Here is a 15,696-nt window from a genome sequence, read left to right as displayed (position 1 = left end):
AGCAAACAGGAGGAAACAGGTCAGAGCATTTCACAGCTTAAGACCCGAAACGCCTCTCATCAGGGGACCCGCTAGGGGACCCACGTGGGACCGGGACAGCGGAGTGGCCATCCAAAACATAAAAATCAAGTTCTAGCTCATCTTGTCACAGGGATACATTCTAAATGGAATAATGCTCACATTGTAAGTATGTATTTTAATACGTTATTGTCGTAGTTGATATGTCAATATGGTAAATCGAGCCATTTGTTTTAAGGTTTATTTATTTTTGAGAGAGAGACAGAGAGAGACAGAGCGTGAGAGGCGGAGGGGCAGAGAGAGAGGGAGACACAGAATCCGAAACAGGCTCCAGGCTCCACGCTGTCAGCACAGAGCCCGACGCAGGGCTCGAACTCACGGACCGTGAATCATGACCTGAGGTGAAGTCGATGCTCAACCGACTGAGCCACCCAGGCACCCCAACGAGCCATTTGTTTTATTTATATATTTATTGCCTATGTATTTATACCATATATTTAAAAAAAAATTTTAACGTTTGTTCATTTTTGAGTGAGACAGAGCATACGCGGGGAGGGGCAGAGAGAGAGGGAGACACAGAATCTGAAGCAGGCTCCAGGCTCTGACTGCCAGCACAGAGTCCGACATGGGGCTCGAACTCACGAACCTCGAGATCATGACCTGAGCTGAAGTAAGACGCTCAACCAACTGAACCACCCAGGCGCCCCTACAAATACAATATTTTTATAAATCCATTGACATTCTGGAAAAGACAACAGGAGAATTCCAGTGAAGACATGTTATCGACTTGTAACCTGGAAGCCATAAGCTTTTTTCTTTAAAGAGTTTTTTATTTTTTTAAGTAATCTCCACCTCCAACGTGGGGCTTGGACTCATGAATAAGAGCCATGCACTCCAACAGAGCCAGCAGGTGCCCCTGAAGCCATAAACTTTTTATATGACACATTTAATGACACTAATGTAAAAAGAAAAAAGTCTACATGGTAAAAATATCATGACCAAGTCAAACTAAGAAAGTAACAAGGAAAAATATCTATGATTCAGATCCCAGACGAGACGTTATATAGAAAGATTTCTAGGGGCGCCTGGGTGGCACAGTCGGTTGAGCGTCCGACTTCAGCCAGGTCACGATCTCGCGGTCCGGGAGTTCGAGCCCCGCGTCAGGCTCTGGGCTGATGGCTCGGAGCCTGGAGCCTGTTTCCGATTCTGTGTCTCCCTCTCTCTCTGCCCCTCCCCCGTTCATGCTCTGTCTCTCTCTGTCCCAAAAATAAATAAAAAACGTTGAAAAAAAATTAAAAAAAAAAAAAGAAAGATTTCTAGTAAATGACGAAATGAGAGCTCCATAGAAAAATGGACAAAGATATAAGCAGTTGACGGAGAAAGGAAAAACCAGTGTCTCAGCCATATTCAGGTCGCCTGGCCGGCTCAGTTGGTGGAGCAGTGGCTGTTGATTTTGGGGTCGTGAGTTCGAGCCCCACACTGGGCACAGAGATCATTTAAAAAAATTAAAAAACCCCAAATGTTGAAGGGTGCTCCCGTCAACATTTCTTCCCGTCATAAAAGAAATATAAAGGGAAGTTCCCCTGAACCATTTCCACCTCTCAGATCGCACCGTAAGGTCGTGTGGTCCCGGAGGGGCCGGGGGAGACCCACTCGCGCCTGTCCATGAGCAGTCACACCACGCGGAGTGCGTGCCCCCGAAATCCCAGGTGCAGGAGTCGTCCACGGACATGCTCACGTGAACCAAGGACGGTGATAAGTCATTTCCTAGAGCCCTGGTCATCCGTCCACAGAGCGGAGCGACGATGTTCTCTGGGGACACAGACCAGCCTCCGAGAGGTCGCGGAAACCAGAGCAGGGCACAGAACATGCGTAGGACACGCCAGGAAAGGGAAAAAGGCAGGTGGGAGAGAAGGTGGGGAGCGCCGTGGGTCCCTCTGTAAGTCCCGTCTTCACAAACTGTAGGTATTTCTGGATGACTGTTGTATGTGTCCTTTGACATAAACGCTAGGGACGTTTTGACGCCCTCAACGGATTAGCTGGTCATGTCATCCCTTAGAGTAAGGAGAAAAATAGCTTACTATCGTTCTTCTAAATGAAAATTATTTCCGGTCGAGGCCTCCCATGAGAACTGGTCAACCGTCGGCAAGAACAGCTAATCAGTTCGCCTCCTCCTGGGCCCCCACGTGTATTCTGTTGAGAAGTTACCAGGTATTCCTTGAGAAAGGGTTCCTGCGGTCAAGTGCATTTCCACAGGACGGGCAACGCTAACCAGGTCAAGAGTGGAGGCTGCTTAGAGCTTTCTGGGAATTCTATGGGGTCAGGGGAGAGGGGTGCAATGCACTTCCCACGTCTCCGACCCCGGAACCTTCTGGCTTGCTTGGGGAGGGTGCGTCGGCTGCCGGCCCACCCGGGCAGGGTCCCTGGACCGGGCCCCTCAGAACCAGCTCCTCCTGGGGGTCCGGCGAGGCTCCCCCGTGGCAGTCTGGCATCGGCCCGAAAGGCAGGGGCCTCCTCCGGCAGCTAAGGTCCTTCTGACACCACCTGCGTCTTCTCTCTGGATGGTGACACCAACTTCTTTCTGGATCGTCTTTTCTTCACTGTTTTTCTCTACGGGGTTTACCGCGTGCACTACGGGGAGGGGTTGGGCCCCACTGAGGCGAGGCTTGTGCAAATGCTGGCACATTCCGTCCACTTGGTCTAAAGCTGTGACTCACCCTCTCATCCTGGGAGTCCGATGCCTGCCCCGGTCTGTGCGGCGCCCCGGCCGTGGGCAGGGACAAGTGTCAGAGCCGGGTCACTACGGGTCCTTGAACACACTGGCTGCCAGCCACATCCATCATTAATGGAGCAGACAAGGCCGTGCCCGGGGGGCTAGACAGACTAGCCCTTCCCACATCCAGGTTCCCGCCCCCTGACACCCAGCTGAACCCCTGCCCGGCCTGTTCTGTCCTGGGAGACATTCGACTAGTACAGGCCTGAGAGGCCTCTCTGGCCCGCTTCCTGCCCTAGAAGCCCGCCCAGGTGCCCCAACACCCCGGGCTCAGTCAGGCAGGAGCTGCCCACAGGCGCCTGCACCCTCTTCCCGAACACAGCATAAGAGAGTCCTCGCCCCGCTTGGAGACCGGACCTGAGTAGCGCCCTGGAGAGCTTCCGGGGGTCCGAGGCCGGGCCGGGGGCAACTAGAAGGCCAGCATTCTAGAAATCACCGGGGCAGGGTGCAGGGCCTCAAGGCTGACTTGTCCTTCACTTGGGTGGACAGAGACCCTCCCCTCCCCAGCAGGGACCTCTGGGTCCCCACACAGGTGTGTGTGCTCCAGGCTGTGTGCGCACCTGTTCCCTCAAGCATCTGACCTCACCGGAACCTTCCGTCACCTTCCGTCGCCTGCCTTCACTGGAACCTTCCGTCACCTTCCATCACCTTCCGTCACTGGAACTTCCCTCACCTGCCCTCACTGGAACGTTCCTTCACCTTCCCTCACCTGCCCTCTCCGGAACCTTCCCTCACCTCTGTCACCCCTGGAGGCACCTGTGCAGACTCCACCCTCCCCGGTTCCCATCTGGTTCTGGTTCTGGCTCTCGGCTGCCCTGTCTGCCCACTCTGCCTGGGTGTGTCCTTCCAGTGTGGCCCCCACACACCCTGTTCCACGCTGGGCCTTCAGGAACCCCCGACGGCCGGGGGGGGGGGGGCGGGGACCCAGGTGGGACGAGCGCAGGATGCGGGCTGAGAAGACCTGGATTTGAAGCCCGCCCCGCTCGTGGTGTATGAACCCGGGGACATGTCTCCCTTTCTCTGGCCCCAGGTCTTCTCGGCCGTGCAGGCGGATAGGGAAGCTGGGGTCCACGGGGGGGCTTCAGAGATGAACCCCAAATGCTCTGCGTGAAGGTGAAATGTGAGCACACGCCTTCTTCTGGCGGAAGGACCACAGATGGGAGATGTCTCTGAGGCCGGGGTCTGTGGCCCCGGAAGGGGTGACAGCTGACAATGGGGGTGGGGTTGGGCGGGCCCCTTACAGAACACAACCGCCCCTGCCCCTGCGGGTGGATGACCGCGTTCTCCCCATGTGACTTGCCGTGGGTTTTCAGAGGGATTTTTACCCACGAATTTTGTGCCTAAGGCAGAGAGACTTCCTGTACTCATTCATTCACGTGTCCGAGGACTATTTGGTGACCGTCTCTCGGGCCCACCCTCAGGCACCTGCTCCTGGGCCCCAGGGAACCCCCTCCGTCCTAACTTGCTTGGGAAAAGTGGGACTGGTTGTGTCTCTGGGTCCTTGGGCACAGCCGCCTCGCCCTCTGGACCCCGACAAAGGCTTGACTGTGTCCAGGGGGGCTCACCCGCCTCCAGGCACCCCCCATTCCCCAAATAGGCCGCGCCCAGGACACGGCCTCCCCGGCCGCCTTATGAATGGCTCCTTCAAGGCCCTTCTGAAAAGGTGAATTCAGACACAGCCGTGTCAGTACATTTCCAGGGCTGTGCTCCCTGGCCTTTTGCCCTTGCCCTGAAGGGCAGCTTGGTGCACGACCGAGGTCACCTGGGGCCCCCTGCGGGGCGCGGACAGAGGTTACTAACACCTGCGGCTGCCGGGAGTTTCTCCCAGAGGGGAGCACGGCGATACTTCTGGGTGCTCCCTCTCTGCCCCTACCATCAGCCCTTCCCTCCGCAAGCAGGAAACTGAGGCACAGAGTCCAGGAGACGCTGGGCTTTTGTCCCCCGTCCCAGCTGTGGGTCCTCACGTCCCAGCACGCCTGCTGTGGCCTGTCCCCAGAGAACGGAAGATTCATGAGGGCAGGGCCCGTGTCACTGTGAGCACATATGTGTCCGTGTCTGTGATGCACACATGCGGCACGCACACACACACACACGCGCACACCAAAAATGAAGACCGAGGAAGCTCTTCATCTCCGACGGAGCAGACAGCCCAAGGCCAGCCCGCTGCCTCCAGGAAGCCCTCCCAGCCTCAGCACGCCCCACGCTTGCTTCTCTCAGGGCCTGTGGGACCTGCCTATGTGGTTCACCCCCAGGGGCGTGGTCACCAACTCCCCTCCCCCACCCCAGGGAATCCGTCTGGATGCATTTCTGACTGTCAGCTTTGGGTGGGGGGCTGGCGCATCTAGTGGGCGGTGGCACAGCCCCCACGAGCACCCGGCCCCCACCGTCCACGGCCCTGAGGCCGGGGAGCCCTGCCCTGCCTCCCGTCCTGCTTGACCCGGGGCTCACTGCCTCGGTGTTTTTCCTTTGCTTTCCGTGGTGACGGCGACGTAAACACCAAACAGACCAAGATGCCGAGGCTGCTTCCGCCCACACTTGACCCTGCAGACACACCTGTGGTTAACAGTGTCCAGCAGCTGGGAGGCCCCGCCCCCAGGTCACCCCGGAGCTTCTCCACAGGACGTGCACACCCTGCCGGGGGCCCAGGCCTTGAGATGGTGGCTGATGAGTCACTGGGGGCGTCCCTTCTGTGACGGTTTCATGCCGAGAGCGGCCCAGAAGAGGGTAGCCGCAAACCGGAAATCCCCCCCACCCCAGCCGGCGCTCAATCACTTCTCATTTACGTCCACGGCTGTGGGGAGGGGACACCCCTCGGGTCCCCTCTTACTCCCACCTGTCAGCCCTGGTTAACCAGCTGGCAGCCAGCGGCCAGTGACCCCTCCCTTCCCCTGCTGGAGGAGGCCCCTAAAAGGAGGGGGGGGGGAGCTGAAGACACAGCCCCGAAGTTCCCAGCCTCACTCTGCACTTGCCTGGATCAGGGACGATCGGAAGGGAGGCCCTGCCGCCCAGACCAGGAGGAGGAAGCCACCAGGTGCCTGTTTCCTCTGCGGTCCCAGCTCGGGGACCCACGCCCCTCCTCCCCCGTCCCTGCTGCCCCCACGGCCCACAGCGGGGAGCACCTCACCTCCGGAGCCCCCGCGGGCCCTCGCAGCACAGAACGGGGACGGAGCCTCCGGTGGGGGGAGGCCAGGTCACATGACAAAGCGGCCCACGAAGCACGGGTCCTTCCCTCTGATGCGGCCCCCCGGCCAGATGGAGAAACCGAGTCGCACAGCTACACGCGCCGCCCCCAGCCTCACCTGAGCTGCTCGTCCCCGAAGACAACCTCCGACCTGCAGCTTCTAAGGCCCATGCCACGCGCCCGTCGGCATTGCCTAGTGTCACCTCAGCCCCGTGGCGTTCGCGGAGGAGGACAACGGAGGCCTGAAGACCCCGGGATTCGCCCAAAGCGAGAGCCGAGCGGCCGAGCCGAGGCCACGCTCTGCCTGACGCACACGCACGTGCTCACTCCTGACCCCGCTAGTCACACCTGTTGCGTGGCTCTGGGGGGGGACGCACAGGCCTGTGGGGACCGTCCTGCCCGAGGGCAAGGGACGGGAGGCTGGACCCCGACACGGCCCGCGGCGCCACCCCCTGGGTAGCTGCGACGCACACGAGGCTCCTGGCAGTTACACTCGGAAAATTAAACCCAGCTCCTCGCCTGCATCAGTCCCTCCTCAGGGGCTCCCAAGTGGCTCACGGCACAGAGTGCAGACACGGACCCCGTCCTTCAGCGTTGGCGTGCACCCGCTGGCCAGGCGCCGGACGCCGTGTGGACCACCCTCAGCCCGGGGCTCTCTCGCCCCCACTGCTGCTGCGTGGACACTGGTGGGGTGATCCGAGCCAGGCTCCCGGGACCGTGGAGCAGGACAAGGGCTGAGCCCCGTGGCGGGTGTGGGAGGGACTGGGGTCCGCCAGCAGAGGGTAGCATCCTCTCAGTGTCACAAGTAGCGGGACCTCAGGAAAACAGATCCAAGGGAGCACCCCACAAAGGCCCAGTCACTGTGCCGGCAGGGGGCAGGGGAACCCCGTAAAGTCCTCTTGGGCACTCTGGGGCCTCCGCTGCAAGCGTGTGCAGCGAGGGGGCGGGAGGTCAGGAGCCCTGCTGTGTGGTGGGCCCGGCTGGGCAGCCAGGGCAGGACAGGGACCCCCCCCCCCACCACCGGTCCTGCCAAACAGCAGGCCTGGTGCTCCAGACTTCCCGGCAGCAGGAAGGGATCTGGGAGCACACGGGGAGCAAGGCCCTGATGGAGCGTTTACAGCTGGCAGGGGGGCGGTGGGAGGAAATGACTCACGGGTGCCTCACATCTGCTCCGAGAGCGGAGGGGCCCCGTGGGGCGGAGGACGCGCCAGCCGAGAAGCACAAGGGACGGCACTTACTTTCTCCATCAAAGCAGCTGACACTTAGTTCTTAGTCCTTTTTTTTTTTTTTTTTTTTTTTGAGAGAGAGAGAGAGCTCGAGCGTGGGGGAGAGGCAGAGAGAGAGGGAGAGAGAGAGAGGAAGGGAGGGAGACAGACAGAGGGAATCCCAAGCAGGTTCCATGCTGTCAGCATGGAGCCCGACTTGGGGCTCGAACCCATGAACCCTGAGATCATGACCTGAGCCAAAATCAAGACTCGGACACTTGACCGACTGAGCCCCCCCAGGAGCCCCAGTCCCAGTCCTTTTTGTTTTTAAACTACATGCATTAGTTTTTATTTTTTTTTTAATTTTTTTTTTCAACGTTTATTTATTTTTGGGACAGAGAGAGATAGAGCACGAACGGGGGAGGGGCAGAGAGAGAGGGAGACACAGAATCGGAAACAGGCTCCAGGCTCCGAGCCGTCAGCCCAGAGCCCGATGTGGGGCTCGAACTCCCGGACCGCGAGATCGTGACCTGGCTGAAGTCGGACGCTTAACCGACTGCGCCACCCAGGCGCCCCTACGTGCATTAGTTTTTAAAAGGCACCTGCAAATTCAATACAGGGCGTCCTGCGACACCCTACAGCGCCCTACGACGTCCTACAACATCCATGCAAAGCAAGGAGAATCTGAGAGCCCAGCTGACACGAGTCGACACGTCACGTGGTCGCTGAACGGATCCCGGCACAGAGTCAGGACGTGAATCTAAAGAAAGTATAGACTTTGCTTAACTATGACGGATATTAACGTAACAAGCGCAGGGACCGTGAGGTGGGGGTGGGGGGGAATGGAATTCTCTACTATCTTCCCAATTCTTCTGTGAATCTAAAACTGCACTGAAAAATAAAGCCTATTACGTTTCTTAAAAGGCACCTATCATACGAATGACTTTTGAAAACTATCATTTAAATCATCTAGGGGCGCCTGGGTGGCTCAGTCGTTTAAGCATCCGACTTCGGCGCAGGTCATGATCTCGCGGTTCGTGGGTTCGAGCCCTGCGTCGGGCTCTGTGCAGCTCAGAGCCTGCTTGGGAGTCTCTCTCTCTCCCTCTCTCTCTCTCTGCCCCTCCCCCAGTTTACACACACTCTCTCTCTAGATAAATGAATAAAATTAAAAAAAATTTTTTGGGGGGGCACCTGGGTGGCTCAGTCGGTTGGGCGTCCGACTTCGGCTCAGGTCATGATCTCGCGGTTCGTGGGTTCGAGCCCCGCGTTGGGCTCTGTGCTGACAGCTCGGGGCCTGGAGCCTGCTTCCGATTCTGTGTCCCCTTCTCTCTCTGTTCTTCCCCTGCTTGTGCTCTGTCTCTCTCTCTCTCTCTCTCTCTCTGTCTCTCTCTCTCTCAAAAATAAACATTAACAAAATTTATCTAAAACTGCTTTCCGATACTAGTAGTCAAGTTTTGGGGGGGGTTGCATGTGTGTCTTCATCTCAGGGCATCTCTGAGGCCACACCACTTCCCCGTTTCCCCCCATTTTTAGAAGAGACGGAGGTTCCGAGTGACGACGCGCCTACGATCTAAGAGGGGAGCCCTGGCTGCCACCTCTGTGCGTGTGACCAGATGCCGCTGCCGCGGCGGCCCCTTCCAGATGCTTCCAAGCCTGCTGGCACTTGGCGACAGTGACCGCCCCGTGCCCAGAGTCAGGGCGAGAGCTCCGTCAACCACATGTCACAGATGGTCATCGAACCAGGAGCCTCCGAGAGGAAGGCTAAGACAGCCAGACGGCGACACGGCGTGAGACAGCTTAGGAAGGTCACGCCAGCAGGGGGGGTTCTAAGCGGGCTTATCGCACGCAGTTTTGTTTCCGTTCGATCCACTCCAGGGGCTTCACCCCAGGAACGTGAGCTCCGCCGGCTCCTTTCCAGAAGCCCGGTGCTGTTTAAACAAGGCTTAAATCCTGCAACTGTTAGTTGCAATTTGGCCCTTAAGGTGTCCTAACACTCCGCGGGCCAGTGTGGGGTGCGGGCCGGTGTGGGGTGCGGGCCAGGTGTGGAGCGAGGGCCAGCTGCGTGTGACAGGCCAGGTGTGACAGCTGCCATGTGTGTGTTCTGATCTCCCAAACCCCAGGGTTGGCCAAGGCTTCTGCCAACTTGCAGGCCTGTTACGTCCCATCGCTCGAGGAGAGGCTTCTATCTTCTGGCGGGGGGAGGGGGGGGGGAGGAAGGAACGAGGGAGGAGGATGGGGGAGGATTCCCGCAGATAAGAATGTGCTCCGGCATCTCAGGCATCTGCACACACGCACAGGCCAGGCTCGGACCAGCTGGCCGGGTTCTCGAAGAGGCATTTCCCGTGGGGCTCCTGGGGCGCCCAGCCTAACGATTCACACAGCTGCCCTGACCCCCGGCAGGGCCCGGAACTTTCCAGGCCCTCTTGCACAAGTCTAGCCCGGGGCCTAACGCGACGGCCCCGGGGTCAGACCGTCTGCGGCCTGTGGGTCAGACCCCCAGCTCCCCGGGCCTCAACGTCCTCGCCTATACACCGGGAATAACCACAGGACCGTGGGGATTTGCTGTCACAGGTACTTTGCATGTGGCACACGGTACTCACTCGGGACACATGGCTGCTCCTGCTTTGGGCACCAGGGCCTGTGCCAAGCGGGCCAGGAGAGGAGGTGCAGTTCAGGTCAGTTTTGCTCCCGACGGAGCCGCGTAGGGGGCAGGCTGAAGCCGGTAGGGGACACAGGTCTACGGGAGCGGACATCCGCCATTTACCACGAGCGGATTCCGTGAGCATCTTAGACAACTGTCCAGACCCCTCCGCAGACTCGGGAGTTTCCCACCGACGCGGGACGCGGCGAGCCCTCCGCCTCAGACCCGCGCCCACCTGCCTGCTGTACGTGCACGTCACACCCACCGAGGCCGCCTCCCGCTGTCGTGATGCCACAGCGAGCGGAGGACGCCCTGGGGCCTGAACTTCCTCCAGCAGACAGCGTCCTCCTCCCTCGCACTGAGTCCCTGTCCAGGTCCCTGAGCCCCAGAGAGCAGAGTCGTCCCCTGGCCCTCAGCCCGCAGCCCGCCATGTCACAGGCCGCGAGCAAGGCTGCCCCCAGGGGGTGGAGGCCAACACCCCAACAGCAGCCCAGAGCAGGGGGCACAGGCGCATCTGTGAGCCTCGGCGTGGACCCCTGGGCGGGGGGAGGGGGAGAAATTCCAGGAAGCTTCGGAAATGGAAATCACCGGGCTTCCTGAGAGGGGAGGGAAGGTGGGGCCTCGCAGACAGGACCCCGCAGCCCCTTCAGATGCCTCACTTACCCAGGGCTCCTTGGCAGATGTCTGTGCGGGTGGCTCCTCCAACAATAAACTCGGGGTCGTCGCAGATCTCCTGGGAACGAGACCCACAAGGTGCCATCAAGCCACCAGCACACGCTTTTGCGGTCAGGACACCTCGGTTCCCGGTGGGCGCAGCAGGCGCCTTCCTCCCCCCTTCCGCTCCCCCCTCGGAGAAGTTCTGCGGTTATAGACAGACCGCCCTGGGTCCTTATCATTCCCCTGCTCCGGGGAACCCCAGCGCTCGTGTCGCCACGCCCGGGGCCACGATGCCACCTCTCTGCCACGTGTGGAGTCCCTTCAGCCTCCGGAGCTGCCCCGCCAGCCACGCCAGCCCCCCTCCTCTGTCCCTGCACCTCTCCCCGCCCAACTCTCTCCTGTTTCGCCTCAGACCACGTTTCATGACTCACTGCCGCCTCCTCCAGGAAGCCCTCCTTCACCGCCCAGCCCTCGCTCATCTCTGGGATTCTGGGCCCCAGCGCACTTGTGCTCTGCGGTTTGGTGTTTAGTTGTGCCCTGTCTGGTGGTGCTGCTGGGTATGTGCAGGGGAACTTTCTAGCCTTCTGAATTCATTCACGGGGCCAGGACACTTGCAGCATCCACGTCCTGTGAACCTGCCGTAGAGCAGGGCTGCGTGTGGCGCTTTATCTCACAGAGCCCCTCCAGGAACACAGACGGGCGCGTCCCCGCTCTGCGGGTGAGGACGCAGGCGAAGGAGATAAAACCACCACGGAGCACAATGTGTGGGAAGTTACAGCGAGCGCTCTGTGACAGAGGGCACCGGGATTTGAACTCACGGGCACACAGCCAGCTCTTTCTGCTCCGGACCTCCTCTAACTGATTAGCAACAAGTCTCTGAGGGCGGTCAGGCCTCGGGATTGTCCCGCAAGTGGCCTGGTGGGAGCCACTGTCGAACCGTTCTGGTTCTGGCCCCTCCTGCCGCCCTCCCTCGGTGTTTCCGGACTCCGAAGCGCTCACCCCACCCCAGAGCCACAGAGGAAGCCGGGGCATAAATCAGGGTTCTCGTCAGCTCCGGCAAACCCGGTTTGCAAGGGCTCCACCCCACGGTCCCCCGAGCGCCCCTCTGGTCGAGCAGGAGCCTTTCCCGGGTGTGCCCCCGTCCGGCCCCTGCCCTGCAGCCGAAATCTGCAACAAAGCACATTCCTTTCGTGCCCAGGTCAGTCTGTTTCGGGGGACGGACAGTGAGAACGAGCTTCTGCCAAGGCGAGCTCCCCGCCAGCCGAGCACCCCTGCAGCAGACTAACCTGCACACGGGGCTCCCGCCGCTGTTCCTCCGTGTGCCGGGTGCCTAACCCCGATGGATTTTTCCAGGGGGCCGCAGGGGCAGCCCTGTCAAAGAAGGCTCCAGGGGTGCTTAGAAAACCGACCCTTGTGCCCAGCATGGGGGCACTGGATTCAACAGGGCTGTGACAGTCCCAGGGGGGCGGCCGAGGGTGTGGGCTCTGGATTTACACCACCGGGGTCGGAACCCAGGCCCTGCCACTTTCGCGGGTTCTAGGACCCTGGCAAGTTCCTTCCCCTCCTTCGGCCTCAGTTTCCTCAACTATAAAATGGGGACGGTGTGACAAGTATGCTGAGACGCCTCTGTAAGCGCTACACAGACATCACCTGTTATTGTTACCAGGGGAGGACAAGTTGCTGATCCTCCTGGAGCCCAGAGGCAGGAGAAGCAGGTTTGAGGCGGTGTAAGCGAGTCCTGAACCTCTCGGGGAGGTTTGTGCTCAGGGAACAGTGGGACTCACGCCTGTCCTAGCTGTGGTTTCCTGCCTGCGTAACTGCAGCCCCCTCCCCAGCCCGTGAGCTCCAGGCCTGGGAAGGAGCACACCCTCTGCCCTCCTGCGCCGACCCCTCCCCTGCTCTCCCTTCCTGGGGACCCTGTTCCCCCACCTCTTCCTCTCTGCCTGTCTCCCACCCCTTCCTGCTCGGTGACTCAGCACAGAGGTCGTTCTCACCTGCCACAGCCTCTCAACCCCCAAATCCGGCCCTGCCCACCACTAACCTGTCCCCTTCCACAGACACCCTCAGGATGTAGCTGGGACACTCCCCCCTTGGAGGCCACAGCAGCCAGGCGCTGCACCCCTTCCCACGGCACTTGCCCTGTTAAAGTCACCAATGACCTTGCTCGTGTCCAAACCCGGGGGCCATTTTGTCTCCCCTGCCTGACCCCAAGCACAGCGGTGCTGGAGAAGTTAGGGCGGAGGCAGAGGGCAGCTGCAAGCCGAGGGCTCCGCACACCCACAGACCGGACAGCCTCCTGGTTCCACCCCGGACACCCGTGAGAGCACATATTAACTTTTGCAGGCCCCCATTTCTTCAACCGCCGAATGGGACCGTAACAGCCTCCCCTAAGCAGGGGTCCTGAAATGGTTCCAGGCCTCTTTCCTGTCTGGAAGCCCTACAGGCATTTCCACCTGCCCCTAAAGTCGAAAGAGGCAGAAACTATTTGCACTGTGCCTGGTACACAGTAGGTACTCAGTTAATGCTTACGGAATGAACGCAGGAGTTAAGTGAAGGAGTGTGTAAACGCACTTTGTAAACTGTGAGTGAAGTGCTATGCTAATGCCAGGGGAATGCGCTGTCTTCTCGACCACTTCCACAACTATAATTTCAGAGGAAGCTGGTTACACTCCTGCATTCATTCACTCACTCATTCCGCGAAGAATCGCCATCTCTCTGTTCACGGACATATTCCAAACACTGGAGACAGAGCCCGGCATCGAATATGTGCTCCGTAAATATTGCTGGATGGGTGAATGGATGTTGCAAAGAGCATTAGCCCTGCTGGGCTCTGGGGTATATCGGTGAATGATACACATGCTGGCCCCCTGGTCCCCCCAGTTCAGTAGGAAGGACCATAATATGCAACTGTCTCTCTAAATTGTGAAAATACCTGAGGGAAGTCCGCAGGGCCCAGTGATGAATAACAAAAGATAAAGAGAGATAAATAAAGAGAAAAACATTTAGGCAACATGTTTCCTTTTAGATGAAGAAATGGAGGCGGAGACGTTAAATGGTTCAGGCAGGGTCACCCCTCAGGTGACAGAGAATGAACTCAGGGTCGGGGCATTCCTACAGCACTTGCGGCCTATGGGGGGCGGGGGTTTGGGGTACCAGGAGGTGACCTGGGAGGTACAGAGGAGTGGTCGCAGGGCAGCAACCTTACTCTCCCGTCAGGAATCTAGAGGCTTGGATCCTTGTTTAGGTCTGGTGGGGGAAGCCCATGAAGTCTGCGGAGGTGCAGGTGGCAGGGGATCCAAGGCCAGCTGGGGTTGCGGGGGCGGGGGGGGGGGGGCGCGACCAGATCAGAGGGCAAGCTGTCCCAAGGCCTGCCAGGGTAGGAGGTACAGGACAAGGGAGCTTAGAGGGGCCCCGAGCTTCCCAGGGACGATTGTGGGCCAGGCAACGAGGAGGAACATTTGGCCCTTGCTGCACCACCCCAGCCCTTCCTTAATCATCAGGGTAAATATTTGGCGGAGGTCTGGCCAGCTCCCATCTGGAAAACTAAACAGGGAACTCTGATTGGACACATGTAACCACCACGCATGAGACAGTCCTCACTCACAAAGGCCCCAGGCTGTGGATCCCGCCCTCCTCGAAGCAGACCGAAGCAGACCGAAGCAGAGAGTTGGAGCCCCCCTTTTCCTGGTCACATACTGCCTGCCTCCCAGCTCCCTCCTTTCCCCGCAGCCCCTCCTCCCGCCATCTCCCCACGGGACTCCGATTAGTTTCCTCGGGACCCCCTGACGTCACCGCGACTTTCCGTGGAGTCCGAAGGCGGCTCCCCCGCCTGCGCTGGAGGGCAGGGCGCGCCGGACCGGCCGGGGCAGCGCCGGGGCGGGGAGGGGCCGGGCCGCGGGGCGGACGCGCGGGCGCCGAGTAACGGGGAGGGGCGCGCTCCCGGCGGCCGGCGCAGGCCCTCGGCCAGAGGCCTGGACCCCGCACCCCGGACCCCCTGTCCCCCCCGGACTCCTCCCCGGACCCCCTGCCCCCCCCGGACTCCTCCCCGGACCCGCGCACCCCTCCCATGCCTCCGGGTTCCCCCCACCGCGCACCCCGCCGCGCCGCCTACCGTGGGCCGCTTCCACACGATGCCCTGCGTCTTGCTGGAGTAGGGTCCCAGCTCCTTGAAGCCCAGGGAAGAGGGGATGGCCGGGAAGGAGGGGTCCTGGAAGAGCGTCCCGGCCTCCAGGCACTCGTCCCGCAGCGCCTCGTAGTCCTGGTTGAGGTACTTGATGGCCTTTTCGTGCGAGCCCAGCCCGTCGGCCGCCTCTCGGTCCTTCGCCAGCTTGGCCGCGATGCCGGCCATGGTGGGGGTCTGGGCAGGGGCGCGGCGAGCGAGGGCGAGCCTGTGTCTGCAGGGGCGCGGCCGGGCCCGGTGCGCTGCGGCTGGACTGCGGTCTGCAGCTCTGCAGGCTGTGATTCCCCCAGCGGGAGGCGCCCCCTCCCGGCGGGGTGTGGCCTCGGCGCCGCGGGGTGTGGCCTCCGGGAGGGGTGTGGCCTCGGCGCCGCGGGGTGTGGCCTCCGGGCGGGAGTGTGGCCTGGGCGCCGGCGCCGTGGGCGGGGGTGTGGCCTTCAGGAGGGAGGTGGCCTCGGCGCCGCGGGGCGAGGCCTCCCGGTGGGGGTGTGGCCTCCCGGCGGGGAGCACGGTTGGGGGGGGCCTCCCCGCGGGGGTGACCTCGGCGCCGTGGGCGGGGTCCGCCACCTGCAGCCGGACCTATTAGGTCACACAGCACCCCCAGGGCAGGAAGGGGGGGGGACTAGATTCGCTGCCATCAGTTAGTCTCCGACTTTGTGCCAGACACTGTCCCAGCGGCTCTGCAGAGGTCACCTCGTGGGAGCCTCGCAGCGACTCCCTGGTCTCACAGGTGCGAGCGCCCGGCCCACCCACTACCACTGTCGCACACCTGGCCACCGGCAGCACCGGGTTCCAAGGCCTCCAGGCCTGTGATGATCACGGGCAGGGCTGCCGGGCTGGCAAATACAGACATCTTCGCAGGTGAATTCGAATTTCAGGTTAACACCAGTATTTTTTTAGCGTAAGTGTGCCCCAGATACTGCAGGGACGCACTTACACTAAAAGGCTCAGTCGGTGGAGCGTGGGGCTCTTGATCTTGGGGTCATGAGTTCGAGCTCCACGTGGAGAGTTGGTGATACAGATTACTAAAAAACAGGTAATGGT

The 15,696-nt window shown here is 60.5% G+C and overlaps 1 protein-coding gene across 2 annotated transcripts in view; it reads right to left on the bottom strand.

The window, feature by feature from the left end:
* Positions 1-14,907, bottom strand: part of CAPN2 (calpain 2) — a 38,334-nt gene extending 23,427 nt beyond the window's left edge. The window contains exons 1-2 of one of the 2 annotated variants that reach the window (XM_045049152.1): positions 14,587-14,907; positions 10,482-10,551 (exon numbers count right to left, since the gene is read on the bottom strand). In XM_045049152.1, the coding sequence (XP_044905087.1) occupies positions 10,482-10,551; positions 14,587-14,823 (307 nt within the window). In that variant the 5' untranslated portion in view covers positions 14,824-14,907. The remainder of the gene's footprint in view (positions 1-10,481; positions 10,552-14,586) is intronic. The other variant, XM_023247642.2, reaches the window with a different exon arrangement.
* Between the last annotated feature and the right edge of the window lie 789 nt (positions 14,908-15,696).

The sequence above is a fragment of the Felis catus genome, chromosome F1, assembly GCF_018350175.1.
Source record: "Felis catus isolate Fca126 chromosome F1, F.catus_Fca126_mat1.0, whole genome shotgun sequence".
Taxonomy (NCBI): Eukaryota; Metazoa; Chordata; class Mammalia; order Carnivora; family Felidae; genus Felis; species Felis catus.
This window is presented reverse-complemented; position numbering and strand designations above follow the sequence as displayed.